Consider the following 20,807-nt stretch of genomic DNA (forward strand, 5'->3'; position numbering starts at 1 on the left):
GGTCAAGGCAAGGCCAGAGGCCTTGACCCACATGGGAGCGCGGCCACGACGCGGGCGCGGCGCGACGCGGCACGGTGCGCGCGCGCACGCGCGCGGCGACGGTGACGGCGGCGGGCGCGAGGCGGCGCGACGAGGTGGGGCCGGAGCGGGGTAGGGGAGGCACGCACGGGGTGGAGGGGACAGCGGCGAGCCTCACCGGTGGCGGCGCAGGCGGGGAGCGGCGACGGCCGGGCGGCGCGGCGGCGGCCCTGCACGGCGAGGCCCAAGGCCGAGTGAGGAGGGAAATCGAAGGAGGGCGATGAGGGGAAGCTCTCCATGCGAGGAATCGAGGAGGGCGATGAGGGGAAGCTCTCCAAGCTCACAACTATATTTAAAACTCGGCCCGGGGTTCAACTCAATCCTGATTCCGCCACTGCATATATAGCTATAGGAAGGCTGTCAACGCGCGTAGTCGCGGTTGACACGTTGCTGCTTTTGGATCCGCATATAAAATTACGCTGTGGGCAGCTGCTGCAAATCGTGCGCGTTTATGGGTAAATCTTGCAGGCTGCCGAACATCGTTGGTTACCCTAACCCCTATAGTATTTCGTGCATGCGTGCCGGCACGCTCGATCGAGTCGGATGATGCTGGTGGTGCCTCCGGTACGGTCGAGTACGTCGTCGTCTACGGCCACGGTCAAATGAGGATCTGATCTGGTCTGATCTGATCTGATCTGATCTTCTCACACGGTTGATGATCTAATAGTGGTCAGGGACCATGGTACTAGTACGTATGTGTTTCGTTGGCCAACTCGCTTTGGCTGCGCATTGCTTTTGTGGAAACTGGTACGTGACGCACTGAAAGATTTTGATTAGGAGCGACCACCGCCGTCCACTCGGAGTGGAAGACCAACTGATCGATTAATTGATAAACACGTGTTGTGTTTAGGAGAGCGCGTCCGTCGTCGGGGACAGGAAGATTGCGCGGACGCACGCACTGATTGATGGGTGAAACAGTGGCTGAGTTGGCAGACGTGACTGCACGTGTTTTCAGAAAACTGTCTAGTGTAGACACGTATATTCTGGTGCCGCACAGTGAGTTCGATCAAATCGAGACCCTGTTTAGTTAAAAAAAATGCAATGTTCAGACATATGCATGGAGCACTAAATTCAGTTGAAAAAAAATAATTAATTATACAGTCTAACTAATTAGTACGAGATGAATCTTTTAAATCTAATTAGTTCATGATTAAATATTATTTATCAAATAATAACAAAATATGCTACGGTACTAAACCAATAACTTCTCACCCCGCGCGGGTCATCGCAGCATCGGCGTCTGACCATTACAAAAGCACAGTGGGGAGACAATTCAGACTAAAGAACGAACCGTTAGGATCTGTCTTTTTTTTTTGCAGGGGGAAGCGGCTCTGGTCGCACGGCACGGAGGATCGCAAAGGGCCCGGTGAGGAGTCCAAATTCCCAGCGCGTCACAGCCGCCTCAGGCCACGGAGTCTGCAGCCGAGGGACCGAACCCCTCCATGCCACCGCATAGATATCCTCCTCTTTAGAGCTGGTATTGTAAGCGGTGAATTCTTTTCAAAAAAAATTATAAGTGGCCAAGAGCCGGCGAAATCTAATGTAGCGGGAGAGAGAATGCACGAAAGTGAAAAAACGGATGCCTCGTGAGAACGGCGACGAAAAGTGAAAATGTATGGTAGCGCGGGCTCTTCTAATCTGGTGCTTCCACGTCACAACTAAGACCAGTATCAGTGGAATTTCATGAAGACTTTCATGACATTAAATATCATCGATTTTGCTAACGTGGTAAAAAGAGAGAATGATGGAGTTTTATAGGCCATGTTTGGTTTGAGGGACTTTTGTTGAAGTCCCTAGGACTTATGGCACTTTTAAACCAAACAGGTAAGACTTTTAGGGACTTTTTTAGGGTAGAGATTTTTTTTGAAGAAAACCCTCATGAGGAGCTTTTAGGGACTTTTGGGCTATAATTCCACCTACTGCTCCCTACCCTATTCGGCCCCCCTCCCCACCCGACGCGCAGCCCCCTACTCCCGTGACCCTCATCCACAACGTCTGGCTCCCCGTGCCCCTCTCCCGCGCCCAGATCTCGCCGCCGCCGCCACCCTCACCGCCCGCCTGGGCCTCCGCCGGAGCTGCGCATCCCTCCACTGCCCGCTCGTCTCTCCGCCGCCTGGGCCGCCGCCGCAGCGCATCCGGAGGTGGCCGCTGCGCAGCTATTCCCGGAGGAGGCCGCGCATCCTGGATCCGGCAGCCGCGCGTCCGCCATGGCCGGCAACGACGAAGAGACGATGGGCTTCTTCTCCCAAGCGCACTCTCACCGGAGATTCGACACCGACGCGGTTGACCTCGACTTCTCCCAAACTTCTTCTGCACATGCTGGAGGTTCGCTCGGCGGCCTTGCCGCGGGGGGCGGTGGGGGTCTCGGTGGCTTCGATCTCAACTCCGGAGCCGATAACTTCCCGGATTTCGATAGGTACGCACAAATCTTACGCCCTGAAGATGGATTTGTGCACGGGCTTCCACCAATTCGCCCCGGCAGCAGATCCAGCGGTCTTCACAGAAAAACTGGAAGAAAAGCACGCGGGGGAGGAAGTGCAGGAGCAAGCGGAAGCAGATCCTAGAACAATGGCGCGGGATCAAGCCCGTCGATGCGGGGGTTCATCCCTCCCGGCTCTTCTCTCGGCACAGCAGTCCCTGGCCATTCTGGAGGAGGTGGCCGGCAGACCTCCACGGGCTACGGTGGCGATTTCTCTGCCGGCCTTCAGTCCCCCATGAGTTACGCCGGGGACTCCTCTGCCTGCTGTGGCTTCCGCATGCCACCCGGTGCTTCACTTCCTAGAGGTCGAGGCCGTGGAACGTCCAGAGGTGGAGGTCGTGGCCGCGAGCGTCCATCATCATCTGCAACAGATGCAAGCGACGCCGACGACGATGAAGACATCGAGGACGAAGATGAGTGTGGACCTGATGGAAAGGTAAAGATTTGGATAAATTTACTAGGTTGTTTTGAACTGAATTTCATTGTGCCTCTGTTTTGAACTTATGAACTCAGTTTTCTTTACTAGAACAAGTTTGACAAGGCTAGATGGACAGAACAAAATACATTTATATTATGTGAAATAGCTGTTGAAGAACTTAGGGATGGTAATTGTGTGAAAGGAGCTTGGACAACTAGAGGGTACCAGAATTTGAAGGACAAATATTTTGAGAGGGCTGGACTCAAACATACAACCAAACAAATTAAAAACAGATTCACTATGTTGAAGAGATGGTATGTTGCTTGGGTTTGGTTGGGCTGCCAAACTGAAAAAGGTTTCTGAGAGAACGGCGAAATCGCTGCCTCAACTGCATGGTGGAACCAAAAAATTTCAGTAAGTACCTGTGTGATACAGATATCATTTTGCAATGTGTATATGGACATGCTCTTAACTATTAAATTCAAATGCAGCAAAATCCAAATGCCAAGAAATTTCAGAGGGGCAATCCTGAGTACATGGACATGCTCATAGAGTTGTTTCAAAGTGTGGCAGTGGATGGTACCACTGCATACTTCCCTGGAGATGAAGAAGAGGAAGAACCAGATGCTGAAGAATTTTCTGTTGATGAGGGTTTTGTTCAACCTGGTTCTACAAGGCTTTCTGGTCATGATGGATTCAACAACAGTCCCATGAGCACAAGCAGCCGCAAAAGAGGGAGTAGTTCTTGTGACACAACAGCCACTAGTCCTGGAAAGAAGAGCAAGAGCCCAGTAGTCAAGCTAGTGAGGGGTTTTATGCAGAAATTCTCAATTGAGAGTGAAAAGTCCAATCAGCTCATAGCTGAGTTAATTAAGCAGACTGGGCAGGCAAGGGAGAAGAGGCCTAACACTACTGTTGATGAGTTGACCACATGTCAGAACTTAGCTATAGATTGTTGGGCTGCAGAAGATTCTGTCGAGTATTTTTTGCTGCAACACAGTTGTTTGTTGAGAAGGCCAACAGAGTGATGTTCATGAACATGAAATCTAAGGAGGCTAGATTTATGTGGCTGAGAAGATATTGTGTTCTCAAGAATTTGACCTAGACATTAGCTATGTTTGGCTTCCTGTAATAATTGGAGTTGTGTACTCTTTGTTTATGTACTTGGTCCTAGTTGTGTGCTATTTAGAACCATTTGTGAACTAATTGTGTGCTATTTGGAACCATTTATGAACTATTTGTGTGCTATTTGGAGTTTATCACTGCTGTGCGCTATTTGTATTTGTAATAAATTGCTGCTTGTTCACTACTATTTTGCTGATTGTGTATGCTATTTTTGTTCTGCTTCAGGACTCCAATGATGAGCAAGATTCTAGTGGAAATGATGGTGACGATTCAAGTGGAGTTGATACCTTGGTTGCACTGACCTTGCTGCAGCAAATGGAGAGGAGAAAGAATGCTTTGCTTGCCTGCTTGATTGGCACGTGTCACTTGGACTCTTACTCAAATAAAGCACCAAGAAGGATGGCAAAAGAAACTGGAATTTAGTGGGTAATGAGAACTCTAGGGAACCCGACTGATTGTTATGACATGTTTAGAGTCAGCAGGCCACTATTTGAGAAGTTACATAATGTGTTAGTAGAGAGTTATGGTTTGAAGTCCACCAAAAGAATGTGTTCAAGAGAGTCTCTAGCGCTATTTTTGTGGACAGTAGGCGCCCCTCAATCAGTTAGGCAGCAAAGGAACAGATTTATTAGATCCTTGGAGACATGTAATAGGAAGTTTGAAAAAGTGTTGGCATGTTTGATTAAACTAGCACAAGATATCATTAGGCCACAAGACCCTCGGTTCACAAATGTGCACCCAAGGTTGAAAAATTGAAAGTATACTCCATTCATGGATACTTGTATAGGAGCAATAGATGGCACACATATTCAAGTTGTGGTTCCAAATGACACCGCTGTCCTACATAGAAATAGACACAAAGAGATTAGTCAGAATGTGATGTGCGTATGTGACTTTGATATGAGGTACACTTTTGTCCTTGCCGGCTGGCCTGGATCGGTTCATGATATGAGGGTGTTCAATGATGCTATGACTAGACTTGGACACAAGTTTCCACATCCACCACCAGACAAATTTTATCTTGTGGACTCAGGATATCCAAACAGACCGGGTTATCTAGCACCGTACAAAGGTCATACATATCTTTCCAGGAGTACCGTGACGGCATAATGCCTAGAGGTAAAACGGAGCACTTCAATTTTTGTCATTTTTCACTTAGAAATGTGATAGAGAGGTCGTTTGGAGTGCTGAAAAATAAGTGGAGAATTTTGTTTTACCTTCCAAGTTACCCCCAGCGCAAGCAAAGCAAAATTATTGTGGCATGCATGGCATTGCATAATTTCATTAGAGAAAGCAAGATATCGGATATAGATTTTGACAAGTGCGACCATGATGAAAACTATGTTCCACTAGCTGTACCAAGATCTCAAGGAATCGGTACAAATGAAAGTGATAGCGCCGTGATGAACCAATTCCGGGATTGGGTTGCGGATGGTTTGTGGAGTTTGAAGTAGTTGTGCTTTTTGTGGTTTATTCGTGTTGCGGAAGACATTATTTGTAATAATGAGCACCATTTCATTATGGTTTACTTTATTTGTGATTTGTATTAACATTTGTTACAATGATTTGGACTGTAATAATAATGTAGCTTTGCATGCAATGCATGGCGCGCAGGGAGAGGGTCTGCATGCAGTGCATGGCGCGCAGGGAGAGGGGTGGGCGCCTGGGCACATGCATGTAGGGAGAAGGGGTAAAAATGTCTTTTGAACACAGCATTTAATGAGGTTTAGTCCCTTGTCTTTTGGAAACAAACAGGGTGGGACTTTTTTTTAGACCCAGGGTCTTTTGGAGGGGCTAGAGTCTAAGTATTTGTGTCCATAAAATTTCCATTGAGATTGGCCTAAGCATTAAATATCGATGGGGTCCACCACCACTGCTCCGCAGCTTGAATAATCTGGAGTTCTTTGTAGCCGGCCAGCGGGCGTATTCATTAGCCTTGCTCTTAACCAACTCGACACGCTGCTCCCCGCACCGCCGCCCGTGCTCCGGTCGTCCGGCCGGTCCACGCACACTGCCGTGTTGCTGCATGCCATAGCTCCTCCCTAGTTTAATCGTCCTAGCATAGCTATCTCGAACTGGCCTTGCTAATGGGCTCGGAACCGAGCTGTATCCACACCAATCTTCATATGAGGAAAATAAATATTACCCAACTCACCCCAAACTTCCACCATCGTAGACCAACCCAGCCCAAACATTTCAACTAATAATATAATAGATTATTAGTCAAACTATGGTTTGAGCTAATAAGAACCCATTTCCCAAACTGTTGTTGCTCTAGTGGTGGTGGATGGAGGTCGACGGCGGACAGCTCCGCGGCGTCTCCGGGGTGGCTCCCCAGCCCGTCGCACCTCGGGGAGCTAGCGCAGGGAGCTGACGGCGAGGTCGTGCGCAAGGCCTGGTGCGTCAACGTCGGTGAAATCTCCACGGACGGCCACTCCATCGATAACCCGTCGCCATCCACTGGTTCAACTGCATCAGGAGCAGAGGCGAACCCCCATCGCCTTCAACAAGGGAGAAGCGAGAACCATAGCAAGAACAAAAGAATAACTGAATGAACTGACGAATCTAAGTGTGCATACGGGAGGTGTGGGGTGCTCGTCAGAGAGATCCGACGAGCGCCGGGCTTGCTGTGGAGCGAGACGGCCTGCTCCTTGGACAGCCGCGCCTCCCGCGGCGGCGGCGCCGGCGGCCCCCGCTGTGGTGGACGAGGTCAGGACCCCGCCGTCACGCCGTGGCCAATCCCGACGGGTTGCGGCGGCGGTAGCAGGAGGCAGAGGTAAGGGTTTGAGGGACGGAGAAACAGAGTCGTTCTCCCTCTCGAGTGTCGCTGCAGGTGGCTGGTGGCCCATCATATCAAAATTACAGCCCATGGTTACTAACCGTTACAAACTGCTGTGGGCCTTGAAACCAAACCAAACCAATCCATTTGCAGTGTCGGCTTATTAGCATCCAGCCCAATTGAAACTAAAGCAAAATCCAAACTGTTATAGTTATTCCAGCCCAAACCATTTGCAGGGCGAGCTCGAACTCGGCAGATCTGGCAAAAGCTATAGCGCGCGCGGCAGGCGGACGCATGCTCTGTCACGTACACCAAGAGCAACGGCGAATTGTTTTTCCCTATCCCCGGCGTAGGCGTAGCTGTCACGGCGAACCGGGCGGCGATGCCCCTGCTCCCCCGCGCGCGCACCTGGCCGGCGACCGGCGTGGTCCCTCCCAGCCACCCGGCCGTACGGCCGGGCCGGAGCATCCATGTCCACCCACGCCGGCCGCTGCCGTCACCCATACTCCTCCTCATGCACTTAATTGTGTCCTTCCTCTCGACTCTTCCTCATCTACAGTACAAAAGGGCGAACCGAGAGCGAACTCGATTCCGGCGGCGATTTCGCTGGTACCCCCTCGCCTCTGGGGGCCTCGTTGGCTCTGGAGGTTGGGGGAACCTCGATTTCGTCGTGCGGTGTACATACCCGTATCTATTAGGAGTGTTTTTAGTAGATTAGGGTTGTTTCTTCCAACTCCGGTGCTGCGGAGAGGACCTGTGTACCGGTGCTTGTGTTGCTTCGACAGACGACGACGAAGTGGTGAGGATGTCTTCCATTTGGTCTTTGATGGGAGCTTCTTCGCCGTTCTCGGTTTCCATGTATTTGTTTTCAGTGACAGTTCAAGGTTAGGATTAGGGTTCCAATCTCTTCCGAGCTTCTCTGGCATGGGGTTTGCTGTTGGGAAATGGGTTTCTGTGTTGTTCCATGAGCGTGGGTTGCATAGCAACATATTCATATGCAGGGGCTTTGACTTTGGCGAGCATCTCTTGGTTCCTTTTCTCTGCGCCGATTTTCAAATCCTCTATGTTCTTTCTTGGGTTGCTTGTGCTTCCCATGTCTTTGGCGGCGCAAAATCTGTTTTCTACAACAGGCATGCTGCTTGGTGGAGTTTCGGTGCTTCTGCCGGTGATGTGTTCATTGGAATATTTTGCTGTTACTCCTTGGTTCATCGGAGGAGCTTTATGTCCCAGCTCGAATCGGATTCGGGCTGATTGCTTGTTCCCACCTTCGGTGGTTCAGCTACCCTTTTGGGTTCTTCGTCGCCCGGCGCTGTGGGATTCCTGGAGGTCCTTGATGCGTCGGATCCCTCGTTGCCTGTCGATTGTTTGCCGGCTCGTTCAGCGTTTCAACAGCATGTCGATCCTGACATGCCACTCAAGATGGTGCCAAAAAAATTTGTTCTTCGCCAGAGGGGGAGGTCGGCATCAAGCTAGGAGCTCAGGCCACCGGCGGCGAGAACGACTAGGAGTACTCAAGGACTAGAATGTATTTTCTATTCTTTTTAAGGGTGTCTTTGCACTTTGGGCTGTAATCACCGAATATTAAAGAATGAAATCCCGGTTTTCTAAAAAACAAATTGTGATGTGGGGAACACGCTTTCGTACGGCGGGATCGCTCGGGTCGGAGTAAACTAGCGCGGCGTTCGTCGTGGTCGTGGTGGCTGCCGATTCGGGCAGGGGCTGCGGCCGCAGGGGACAAGATGACGCGCGGGCGGCCGGCCGGCGACAGCTGTCCCGGCGCGGGGGATTGTTAAAAGGCGGGGCGCATAGCCCGGGGCCGGCCGGAAAGGGAAGGTGCTGCGCGCGGCATATAATTGTGTACTCCGAGCTAGAAGCATCTAATCTTGCTTCTCGCTGAAAAAGAGTGTACGCGATCTGTACGAATGGTTCGTCGATACGGCAAGCGACGACCAACCTGAAATGGGGAGAGATGGTAAATCAGGAGCACAGGTGCTGTGCCTTTTCATTTTGAAGAAGAAAGCACATATGGGTCCTGGAACTGGAAACATGGCCTGAAAAAATGACAGGCTAAGCTCCATGAAAATAAGAATCTGAAGAAGGGAACAGTAAGTTCCTTCCTAGGACGACCTCCGATAGATGGCAGCGAAAGATGCGTTATTACCGTGGAGAGAACATAATCATCGGACAAGACGCGCGTTTTCAAGGAATCTGGAGCCAGGGAGTTGAGAGCTCCGAGCTTCCGAGGGTTGACATTCTGGCTTCTGAAGAGACACAAAATTCATCCCCCCCTTTGCCTTATGTTTTGGCAAGGTTAAACGGCGTCCAAACCAATTATCGTAGCTAATCATGGTGGAATGGTCTGCACATCTCACGGAGCCTTCTGGATGAAGGAATCTTGAGCAAACTATAACTATTGGCTACCTACGGGACATGTAAGCGACCTGGACAGACGAGTATTCCGATTAACTCACGCTGGAATGCGGTGGGAAACAGCACAAAACTAGGGTCCCAGCTAGGGGATATGAACGCATAAAAGAATGTTTTTGGTAGAGTAGCCTCCATCCAAGAATCCCTAGATCTTTTGTTTTTGCCTAAAAGAGACGCTCGAATCCGCAAGCGGACACAGATCATGTGCCCCGTCATGAGTACAGGGAGGATTTTGTTAACAAACAAGAACAATGATCGTGCTTAGTAACGATAGCGACATAGAAAGGGACCTGTAGGTAAAATCTAGGCATTGAGACCGTCAAAAAAAAAATATAGGCATTGAGAAGAACTTCGTGCTAATTAAAGACCTGTAGGTAAAAAGGACCGTTCGCTGAAATTGCGCAGGGCCCAAGTTTTTTGAACAGCAAAGGAAAGGCAAAAGTCTATTTTACCTCCTCCAACTATTACCAAAGTTTGATTTTCCTCCTACAACTATAAAACCGGGTATTTCACCTCCCTCAACTTTTCAAACCGTCCATTTTACCTCCCCCGAGCGGTTTTGAAGACTGTTTGCTACAGTAACTGTAGTTTTGTCTTTTTCTTTTTTTTAAAAAAATCAGTTGAATCTTTGAAAAATCATAGTAAATCACAAAAAAATCATAAAATAGAAAATCCAATTTTGTTGGACTCCACATGAGTAGATATACGCAGTGAATATATTATATGGTATACTTTCGTACAATTTTTTTACTGTAACTTTAGATATATACTTTTCTGTAATTAATTTATAGCTACAGTTTTCGTCGTCCCACTATGGTGAAATTTTTATGGTGAGCTAATCATTATATGATTGAGCTGTAGTAAAAATTTTATGATTATTAGATCATGTTTGACTGATCTATAGATTTATCTATATAAACTAGATAAATCTATAGAAAAATCTAGACGAATCTATAGATAAATCTATATAAACTGATGAGGTCCCTTTGCTGCTTGAGTAAAAAAGGACCCAAGCAGCAAAGGGACCTCATCAGTGAAGCCCAAGCTGGCCTAGCTCAGCCCATTCAACCCATGAGGCCGTGACCTGCAGGAAACTGAATGCAACTTGGACCCACGAACCACACCAATCTTTCTTTTGGGAAGTTGAGGGCCGTGGGCCCTCGCGCTTGCCCGCCCGCCGCCCGCCTTGTACGCGGGCACGCCGGCGGTGCAGAGCGCTAACTGCCGGTCTGCCGCCGCCCGACCTTGGCTCCCCACGTCGCCTCGCGCTCGCCGCACGCACGTTCCCCTCAACCCTCCCTCACGGCCTCACCCTCGCACTCCCGCGGTCAAACCACAACCGGCACCCCGACGCGACGCGGCCAGCAGGAGAGGAGGAGCCATAGCAACCGCCGCCGAGCCCCTACAACTACAAGACGCGCGCGGGACGGAGCCCACGAGCCTGCAGTTCCCACTCACTCCACGCAACTCAACCCGAGCGCGCGCGAGCACCGCTCGCCAAGCCGCCGCTGCCGAAGCACCAGAGCCTCGGTCTTTCTCCTTCCCCCTCGTCCTCGCCGCCTGCTGCACGCTAGACCCATGGCCTCGGCGGCCGGCACCGTCAGCTCCCGGGCGCTGGCCCTCGCCGGCGCCGTCCTCCTCGTCCTCGCCGCTCCCGACCTCGCCGCCGCCGAGCCCGAGGCCGCCGCGCCGCGGCCGGCCCCGCTCGAGTTCCACGTGGGCGGGCCGCGCGGATGGCGCGTCCCCGACGCCAACACCAGCTACGGCTGGTGGGCCACCAACAACCGCTTCCACGTCGGCGACCGCCTCTGTGAGTATCCGTGCCAAAACAGCAACCATTCCTCGCCCGGTCGATGCTCGAGATTGATCCGGCCCGATGCTCCTGCTCGCAGTGTTCAAGTACGCCCAGGACTCGGTGTTGGTGGTGGACCGCCCGGCCTTCGACGCCTGCAACGCCACCGAGCCGCTGGCCGCGTTCACCGACGGCGCCACCACGGTGCGACTCGACCGCCCAGGCTTCTTCTGCTTCATCAGCGGCGAGCCGGGCCACTGCCAGGAGGGCCAGAGGCTCATGGTGCGCGTCATGGTGCACCCGGCGGGCCTGGCCGCGGCGCCCGCGCCTGGGGTCCTGGCGCAGCCGGGCGCGCGCCCCAGGTCGTCGTCGGGGTGCGCGTCCTCCGGCGCCGCCGAGCCGGTCGCCGCCGCCGGCGTCGCCGTCACGGCGGCGATGGCCGGTGTGCTTGTTGGTCTCTTCTAGATGCATGCTCCGGTGATCACCTTGCCTTCACGGGCAAACTCGTCGCTACTGCTGCTTAGTTGTGTTAGGTTAATGCGTCTTCTTGTTGTTGCAGTTTCGGTTCCTCTGCTGTTTTGTTAGGTTCATGATTCGTGAGCTATCCGTTCTAGTAACATTAATGCGTCAGACAATTTGTTTTACTGCGTGATTATGTGCTATCTAATACACATGAAACTTGGTTCATTGCATTCTTATCTTGGAGTTCCTGAACGATGCCGGCCGATTCTATGTTGTGAGCACTGAGCAGTGCTGCGTTACGAGTTACGACATTTAAGGCCAGATGGTTCCATTTATATTTTTACTAATGTACAGCATTCATGACTGAAAACACCATACAATCTGTAGTTCTTTGCAGATGGCCAGCCATCTAAACCATCACGGGCCCGGTGTTCTTGCTCCAGTTGCTTCAGCTGCTGCTCCAGCTTCAGCCTTTTTGTCGATCGAAAAAAAAAAACAGGAATGCACGCGCCGTGAGAGTATTCACAACTTCGTGCTCCGAAATGCAATGCTACAATGCAGAGTAATGTTCTCACAAGTTCTGTATTCGTGGGTTCGTGGAGTGAGAAATTTGCATCTGAAGATGAGTGGCCACGGCATGCCAATGTTCGTGCGGATCATGATGCAGCACATGCTGAAAATGAAAATGAAACTTTGCAAAGAAATGGAACTCATAGTAATAATAAAGCAAAAAATATAAACCAAATGGAGGCAATGGTTCAAGCACGCGTGGCAGAGAGAAGGCCCGCGCTCTCATGGCCCTCCCTAAAACGCGCCATTCTCATCGTTGAGCCGCTTGTCCGTACGTCGTCTCCATTGCCGGTCCCCCGAGCGAGCGCCATGCACGTGCCACAATGGTCGTTCCCGATCCCGAACGGGCAACCTGAGGCGGAGGCATCGGAACGGCCAACAATCTACGGCGTTGCATGACAACACGCGCGCACTCTCGTGGGCCGGCAGCTCCATGGGCACCTCCGTCGCCGTCGCGGTGGCCGTCGTCGCCACCGCCGTCGTCCTCCTCGGGCGGGTCGCCCATGCCGAGATCAAGACCACGTCCATCGTGTCGGACCCGAGGCTGATCATCCTCTTCGAGCAGTTCGGCTTCGCGAGCGGCGGCAGGGCCACCGTCTCCATAAGCCGCGCGGCGTGGCAGCTCCGGCGGGGTTCGCGCCGCCAGGGCGTCGACCCCAACCTCATGGGGTTCGTGCTCATCTCCGGCGCCCAGTTCCCCATGGTCAACAACCAGACCGAGTACGCCGCGGCCGGAGGCGGCGGCGGCGGCGGGTTTTGCGTGCTGACGAGCGACTACGCGCTCCCGGTGCTCCGGCTCAACGACGTCGCGCCGGGCGGGGCCAGCATCACGGTGACCATCGACGACCCCGACGAGTACGCCGTCGTGTTCAGCAACTGCCAGGACGGCGCGGAGGTGACCATGGACGTGCGCACCGAGATGTACAACGTGCGCCGCGACGCCTCCGGCGGGGTCCGGGACTACCTCCCCGTGGGGCTGCAGCCGCTGCCGGCCATCTACGCCGGCGTGTCGGCGGTGTACCTCGCGTTCCTGGCGGGGTGGGCGTGGACGTGCTGCCGGCGGCGCGCCGCCGCGGAGCGCATCCACGCCGTGATGGGAGCGCTGCTGCTGTTCAAGGCGCTCAAGACGGCGTGCGCCGCCGAGGACGCGTGGTTCGTCGAGCGCACGGGCACGCCGCACGGCTGGGACGTGGCCTTCTACGTCTTCGGCTTCTTCAAGGGCATCCTGCTCTTCACTGTCATCGTCCTCATCGGCACCGGCTGGTCCTTCCTCAAGCCCTACCTCCAGGTCACAACTTATTACTACTTGTCATCAAATCCATCTCGGCAGCTCTCTTGCCTAGTTCGTTTCAAAAAAAAAAATCATCGCCGATCGATCAAGACTTGCATTGCGTCCCAAAGTTAAAGGGTTGACACATTTCTTTCAAGGTGCTCCCTTTGAATAATGTCGTTGGTGCAGGAGCGCGAGAAGAGCGTGCTGATGATCGTGATCCCGCTGCAAGTGATGGAGAACCTGGTGCTGGTGGTGATCGGCGAGACGGGGCCGACGGGGAAGGACTGGATCGTGTGGAACCAGGTGTTCCTGCTGATCGACGTCGTCTGCTGCTGCGCCGTCTTCTTCCCCATCGTCTGGTCCATCCGCGGCCTGCGCGAGGCCTCCAAGACCGACGGCAAGGCGGCGCGCAACCTCCGCAAGCTCACGCTCTTCAAGCGCTTCTACCTCGTCGTCGTCGGCTACCTCTACTTCACCCGGATCATCGTGTCCGCGTTCCTCGCGGTGCTCAGCTACAAGTACCAGTGGGGCGTCAACGTCGCCGTCGAGGCCGCCAGCTTCGCTTTCTACCTCTTCGTCTTCTACAACTTCAAGCCGGTGGAGAAGAACCCGTACCTGTACATCCCCGACGAGGAGGAGGAGGCCGCCGGCGGGGAGCTCGAGATGGACGATGGAGCTTTCTGATGAGCTCTGGTTCATGGGATGCAGAGCCATCGTGACTTAAAAGTTGTGTATCATGTATGTAGTACATGTTGTTATCCTTGGTCGTTCTTATTAGCAAGTAGCGCGGTACACGGAAATATTTGTGTTAGTTGCTCATTAGCCTCTGATTGGGCTGCTGCTGGGGGATTTGAAGGTATACAAATATTTCTCTGTTTTTCATGAAGGAATGAATATATAATCTTTAGCACGAAGAATAGGTGAATTGGCCCAAATGGTCTAGATTTTCTATCACGCAAAATCAAACCTGTCGAGAACTAGTAAACATACTCACCATCAGTCCATCACTAACATAAAAAATAAGATCAAAATAGATGGATGCTGCCATCGTGAGCAGGGCAGATGGACATGACTTCCTTTAATAGTCCTCAAGCTACTAGAGGAAAGGAGTCCGCGTGCAAGCTTTTTCATGCCGCTGGCTGCGGCACCGCCACGGGGGCCGTGTCCACGTCGATGACGACGCACGGGTCCAGCAGCGCGCCGGCATCCCCGACCCGCCTGGCCAAGCACCGCACCAGCTTCCCCTGGCGGCTCTCGTCCTGCCGCTGCACCGACGGGACGACGAGCGTCACGTCGAACGCCGCGGCGCCGCGCCTCATGTCCCCGGCGAGGGCGTCCAGCGCGAACCCCGGCACGCGGACCGCGGCGCCCCACGCCGCGACGGGCGCCGCCGCCCCCGCCGCCCCCATGCGGCGGGCGCAGAGGCGCGGCACCGGGGCGCCCGCGAGCGGGACGCCGCGGTAGGACACGAGCAGCGCCGCGCCGGCGTCGACGCACGCGCCGCGCGTGTGGCTCCGCGACGCGATGCGGAGGGTGAGGTTGAACTCCGGGTCGAGCGCCGCCCGGCCGAGGTCCCTCGCCGGGTCGAGGCCGGAGACGGAGGCGATCGCGGCGGAGTAGCGCGGCTCCCTGGCGCCGTCGTAGACGAAGCACACGACGGCGCCGAAAACTAAGCCGACGAGTACGAACGCTACGAAGTACCTGCGGAGCTTGTTCTTCTGGACATGTCGGAAGCCGCAGCAAGACCCTCGCTCGTCGTCGTACGGCTCCGCCTGTACCCGGAACACACCCATCATCGTCGTCGACGCTTCTCCGGGATTGGATGCAGGGAACGCAATGATGGCAAATAAAAAGGCAAAGAAGGTTTAATTAAGGGAGTAGTATGTACTCGTTGGACTAGTGTACGACCCGAGCTACGCTACGGAGGCAAATAAGAAAGGCAATGCAAAGATATATAAAAAGGAAGAAATTTTTGCGCTTCTTCGATAGCAGAACATATTAAAAGCAAATCCAAACATAGCATACACACAGCGTATTCCCAATTATGCAGCATTCCATTTTTTTGTCTGTACCAAAGGAAAACCAAAAATCATAGAGCTACAGGGATCAAGGTCCATGTGCTGCATGCACACTCCAATTTAATCTTGCTTGTTCAGTTAATTGGTCAATACAGTACGAGCTAAATGAACGCTTCCTTAAAAATAACAATGAATTTAAGATACGGACTGACGGTGAAAATAAAACAGTCATCACCGAACCGATAATGATAACCACTTTCACCCCTAGTTCTTGGTACAAATCGGCAGCGATGAGTGTGCATTATAAAACCCTTATCCCTTTTCTAAATTGAAAAGTCACTATTGCCACGAAATTTTTGTAACTTTTTCATATAAAATTGGATGAAGACACACTTTATATCAAAATTATAAGGCTCCTCAAGATCTAAAATTTACAGTTGACAAAAAAAAATTCATTTCGAAACTGTTTGTATACCTAAATATTCAATATAAATTCTTAGACCTATCAAATGACCTTAGATATGGAAAAAAGCTCAGCATCAAAGACAGTGTTGGACGACGCACAAAAATTTGCAGCTGACAATATTTTCATTTGACATTGTTTTAGCCTAAACTAGAAACTTCAAGTACAATGTTAGTAAAATTTTAAGAGTAAACTACATTACTGGTCCCTAAACTTGTTCGTTTGTGTTATCTCGGTCCCTAAACTTGCAAATCGACTATTTAGGTCCTCAAACTTGTTCATCTAGATTATATCGGTCCTCAAACTTGCTCAGCTATGTCATCTCGGTTCCTAAACTTAGAAATCATCCGTTTAGGTCCTCAAACTTGTTCAGTTGTGTCATCCCGGTCCCTAAACATGACTTTGAGTCTATCTAGATCAAAACAATACAATCTAAATACTCTATATCAAAAAATAATTCATAACTTTTTCATATAAACTCAAATGAAGACAAATTTTATATCAAAATTGTAGCCCTCGACACGATCTATAACTTTGTAGTTGAAAAGTTTTTGAATTAAAACTATTTAGGGTCCCAAAATATTACTGTAAGTCTATAGATTTTGAAATTTAAAATTTAAAATAAATTTTTGGACACTAAATGACTTCAAATAAAAAAACATTTCAACTACATAGTTGTAGACCGTATCGAATTTTGACATAAAGTTTATCTTCATTTGAGTTCATATAAAAAGCTATGAATTATTTTTTAATATAGGGTTTTTAGATCGCCCTATTTTGACTTAGATGAGACTTAAAACCAAATTTAGGGACCAGAATGACACCACTGAACAAGTTTGAGGATCTAAATGGATGATCTCTATGCTTATGGACCGAAATGACACAACCAAACAAGTTTGAGGACCTAAACGGTCGATTTGCAAGTTTAGGGACCGTGATGACATAACTGAACAAGTTTAGAGACCGGTGATGGACTTTAATCTTAAATTAATATACAGATGATTTGAGTTGTTTTGTACATCTCTTTAAATTCTTCAGAATCACCGAAATATGACAGCATACATTACATTACAGTCCAAAAAAAACGATAGAGACAGTAGCTACGTAACACATGCAGCTATCTTTTTGCGCTTTCTATCGAAATTTTCAAACAATGAAGATTATCTGCACAACTTAATTCACAGTGCACAGATTCTTTTATACACAAAGAAAAAAATCTAACTGAGGTGAGTGAGAACTGCAAACAAATATATTAAAACTTTCATCTAGCTAGCTGCCTAGAACTCCAGCTTGCATCTGACAAAAGAACGAAGAAAAAAAGGAAGGGAATACGTGTAGGCAAAAGCATTAGTGAACCAAAAAAAAAAGTGACGCTGCTAGAGAAAGATGTTGATGACGATCAATACGAATTCCTGAAAAAGTACATTACTAACATGGACTACGTGATGTCACAACCATAACTGACACGGTGTCACAATTCTCCCTAGATCTTTTCGAAAAAAAAAACAATTCTCCCTAGATTGAACGGTGCCTGTCAGCTGGTACTGGGCGCGGAATCAGGATGTAAGCGGGCCGGTCTGCAGAGGGCCTGCAGGCCGCCGCAACTGCCGCGCGCACATGCGTCTTGCTCTGCAGGAGCCCGTGTGCTAAAAAATTTCAACCTGCGTTGACCCGCTAGGCCTTGCCGGAGCAAGCAAGCACACCTGCAGGCCGCCGCAACCGTCGCAAGCTAGATAAGGCTTGGCACTCAACCGCCGCAAGCTAGATAAGAGATTCAATGGTCAGCTAAACTTAACACCCCTACAACTTCAAGATGAACTCCTATCTGATGATAAAACATTACCTGCCTCAGCCTCATTAACATATGGCCCTCTGCAGATTTGGGCAGTTATCCCCTAACTTCAAGAATCTCCCAAACCATGACAGCAGCATAGACCTTTGATCCTCCAATGGAAGCGTCAGGATCGTCTGCCCGATCCCGTCCTCGACGAGCTTCCTGTCAAACGACCGGCAGCTTCATTGCAGCCACGAGTAGTCGTTGATCAGCGGTTGCAGCCATACCTGCAAGAGACTGAGACGGGTGTTCTTGGATGGAAGCATCTCCTCTCTCCCAATGCCGACGAACAGCCTCGCCGTGATGCAGCTCACGGTCTCGACGTAGATCTTCGCGTCGTCGCAGTCGTGGATCTCCACGCACGGTGCCGGCGGGCCGTGGCCGCCGGCGAGGCGTGCCGCGAAGAAGGCGCTGCTCTGGCAGAGGACGTCCCTGTGCACGCCCATCCTGACGGCGATCCCCTCCTTCCCGTACAGCATCACCGTCAGGTCGCTGGTCTCCGGCCGCCCGAACTCGACGCAGATCTTGTGCTGCGACTCCTGCTGCCCACCCGCCGACGACGGCGCCTTGGCGGCCGGTTGGTCCTGCCGCCGCGGCTCGTCGGCGGGTGCCGGTGGCTCGTCGGTCACGGACGGCGCGGTCTAGACTGATGGCGCCTTGGACGGAGGGGCCGATGGGGTCTTCTGCTACTGCGGCGCCTGCCTGTTACCGCCGCCGGCGTGGTGGTGGTGCGGGTTCTTGAGGCGCTTGTGCAGCGGATTTTGCGGAGCTCTACATTGCCGGAGTGAGCGAGGAGGCGGCCGGACTGCAGGAGGGAGGGAGGAAGCGGCGCGGACTGCAGTAGGGAGGGAGGGGGCGGCGCGATGCCGATGGGTCTCCTCGTCGGCCCAAGCCCTCGATGCACAGGGAAGGGAAAAGAGGGCTGGCCTGCAGAACCCACTAGGCTTGGTGGGCTGTATATTTGAGGCCCATTTGCAAAACGCGGGCTGTGGCAGGTGTTTGAAAAGGTTTTTTGCAGGCAATCGGGCCGGCCCGCACCTGCCAACATCCTGAGCGCGGAACGTAGCCGGAATCCTCTTCCGGCATGCTGTCGATGTCCCTCCAGGCCACATAGCACGGCCACGGCGGCCTGTCCAAGGCGGCCACGGCGGCGGTCTCCCGGCCCGAACCCAGCATGTCACCACCCTCCACGCCCGGGCGAGCAAGTAGCGCGGTACACGTAGGGAAATATTTGTGTTGTTCATCAGAGCCTCTGATTGGCAGCTGCTGGGGGCTTTGGAGGTATACAAATATTTCTCTGCTTTTCTTTTTGAAAAGGATTTCTCTGCTTTTTATGAAGGAATGAATATATACTCTTTAGGATTTCTTGATGCATGTGTCCCATAATAGAACCGTGAGATTGAATAAAATACTCAGGGGACGGCGACACGGCGTATATACAAATATTTCTTCGCTTTTCATGAAGGAATGAATATATACAAATATTGCTTGGCGGGCTTCCCAGGCGACGGCGTCTTCCCGCGAGCGTCGCCCCACAGGGGCGAGTGTGCGCGGTGGGCCGGCGGCGGGGAGGCGCGGCGCAGCAACAGGCTTCTTGGGGAAGCTACGCGCGTGGTGCGACGGCTCGCTCCCGATGCTCGCCAGCGGCAGTGGCAGGGGACCTTTCCCCGTGCGCTTGCCCCCGGTGGTGGCGGCGGCGAGCTCTGCGAGGTAGTGGCGTTTTTTTATTCTTTTTTCTATTTTTAAATTTTTGGATGCAAAAGTTCTTTATAAAATTTTTTCCTAATCTTTTTAGTTTTGGACCCAAAAGTTTTTTTATCAAATATTTATTCGGTTTTTCTCAAAACTTTCTCTTTCAATTTTTTCTTATCAAAATTTTTCCATTTTCTCTCCAAAATATTTTTTGTTAGAACCGACAAAAAAATTACCAAAAAAGGAAAGGAAAAAAAAGGTCGAAAGAACAACCGTACGTAAGCCTCCCTAGGGTCGCCCGGCGACCGTAACCCCAAATCAAACCAGTCGAGAACTACTAAACATACTCATCATGACTAACATAAAGAAATAAGTTTCATAAAAAAACATTAAAAAATAAGATCAAAATAGATGATGCCATCTTGAGCAGGGACATGGCTTCCTTTAATAATCCTCAAGCTACCAAAGGAAAAGAGCCCGCGTGCAACCTTTTCATGCCGCTGGCTGCGGCACCGCCACGGCCGTGTCCACGTCGATGACGACGCACGGGTCCAGTAGCGCGCCGGTGTCCCCGACCCGCCTGGCGCCTCCCGCCGTTGTCCTGCTCCTGCACCGACGGGACGATGAGCGTCACGTCGAACGCGGCGGCGCCGCGCCTCATGTCCCCGGCGAGGGCGTCCAGCGCGCGAACCCCGGCACGCGGACTGCGGCGCCCCACGCCACGACGGGCGCCGCCGTCTCCGCCGCGCCCATGCGGCCGGCGCAGAGGCGCGGCGCCGGGCGCCCGCGAGCGGGACGCCGCGGTAGGACACGAGCAGCGCCGCGCCGGCGTCGACGCACGCGCCCATCGTGTGGCTCCGCGACGCGATGCGGAGGGTGAGGTTGAACTCCGGGTCCAGCGCCGCCCGGCCGAGGTCCCTCGCTGGGTCGAGGCCGGAGACGGAGGCGATCGCGGCGTAGTAGCGCGGGTCCTTGGCGTCGTGGATGAACCACGCGACGGCGCCGATACCTAAGCCGAAGAGTACGGCCGATACTACGTGGCACCAGCCGAACCTGTGGTTCAGCTGGACGTGTCGGGAGCCGCCGCAGCAGCGCCGCCGTCGCTCGTCGTCGTACGGCTCCGCCTGTACCTGGAACACACCGATCATCGTCGACGCTTCTCCGGGGTTGAATGCAGGGAGGGAAGGCACGCCGGTCTGCTGGTTGCTGGAGACTCATTGGGGTTTTGTGCATATAAAAAAGGGTTAATTGGAATGATGCCATTACAATTCTACGACTTCTCTGATGTACCATTACAATTCAGCTATTTGTAATCGTGCCATTACAATTCGCTCTCTACCTGGCTTATGCCATTTTCTACGGCCGCGGCGATGTCGAGCCCACCTGCAGGCCGGCAT

General features: G+C 52.1%; 3 protein-coding genes and 1 pseudogene across 3 annotated transcripts; 3 read left to right on the forward strand and 1 right to left on the reverse strand.

Annotated features, from left to right (window-relative positions):
- The first annotated feature begins 4,496 nt into the window (after positions 1 to 4,496).
- On the forward strand, positions 4,497 to 5,210 carry LOC120655416 (annotated as a pseudogene).
- Positions 5,211 to 10,775: 5,565 nt separating this feature from the next.
- LOC120655417 (early nodulin-like protein 1) lies at positions 10,776 to 11,563 on the forward strand. The gene is made up of 2 exons (XM_039933242.1): positions 10,776 to 11,116; positions 11,199 to 11,563. Exons 1-2 carry the CDS (start codon positions 10,885 to 10,887, stop codon positions 11,561 to 11,563), a joined length of 597 nt encoding a protein of 198 aa, XP_039789176.1. The 5' UTR covers positions 10,776 to 10,884.
- Positions 11,564 to 12,563: 1,000 nt separating this feature from the next.
- Positions 12,564 to 14,200, forward strand: LOC120657125 (protein CANDIDATE G-PROTEIN COUPLED RECEPTOR 7-like). The gene is made up of 2 exons (XM_039935385.1): positions 12,564 to 13,418; positions 13,590 to 14,200. The coding sequence occupies exons 1-2, from the start codon at positions 12,564 to 12,566 to the stop codon at positions 14,085 to 14,087; spliced, it is 1,353 nt and encodes a 450-aa protein (XP_039791319.1). The 3' UTR covers positions 14,088 to 14,200.
- A 2,991-nt stretch (positions 14,201 to 17,191) lies between these two features.
- LOC120708940 (BTB/POZ domain-containing protein At1g63850-like) lies at positions 17,192 to 18,581 on the reverse strand. The gene is made up of 2 exons (XM_039994391.1): positions 17,946 to 18,581; positions 17,192 to 17,880 (listed from the first exon to the last, which is right to left on the reverse strand). The coding sequence occupies exons 1-2, from the start codon at positions 18,195 to 18,197 to the stop codon at positions 17,773 to 17,775; spliced, it is 360 nt and encodes a 119-aa protein (XP_039850325.1). The 5' UTR covers positions 18,198 to 18,581; the 3' UTR covers positions 17,192 to 17,772.
- Between the last annotated feature and the right edge of the window lie 2,226 nt (positions 18,582 to 20,807).

This window comes from Panicum virgatum, chromosome 1K, assembly GCF_016808335.1.
Source record: "Panicum virgatum strain AP13 chromosome 1K, P.virgatum_v5, whole genome shotgun sequence".
NCBI classification, from domain to species: domain Eukaryota; kingdom Viridiplantae; phylum Streptophyta; class Magnoliopsida; order Poales; family Poaceae; genus Panicum; species Panicum virgatum.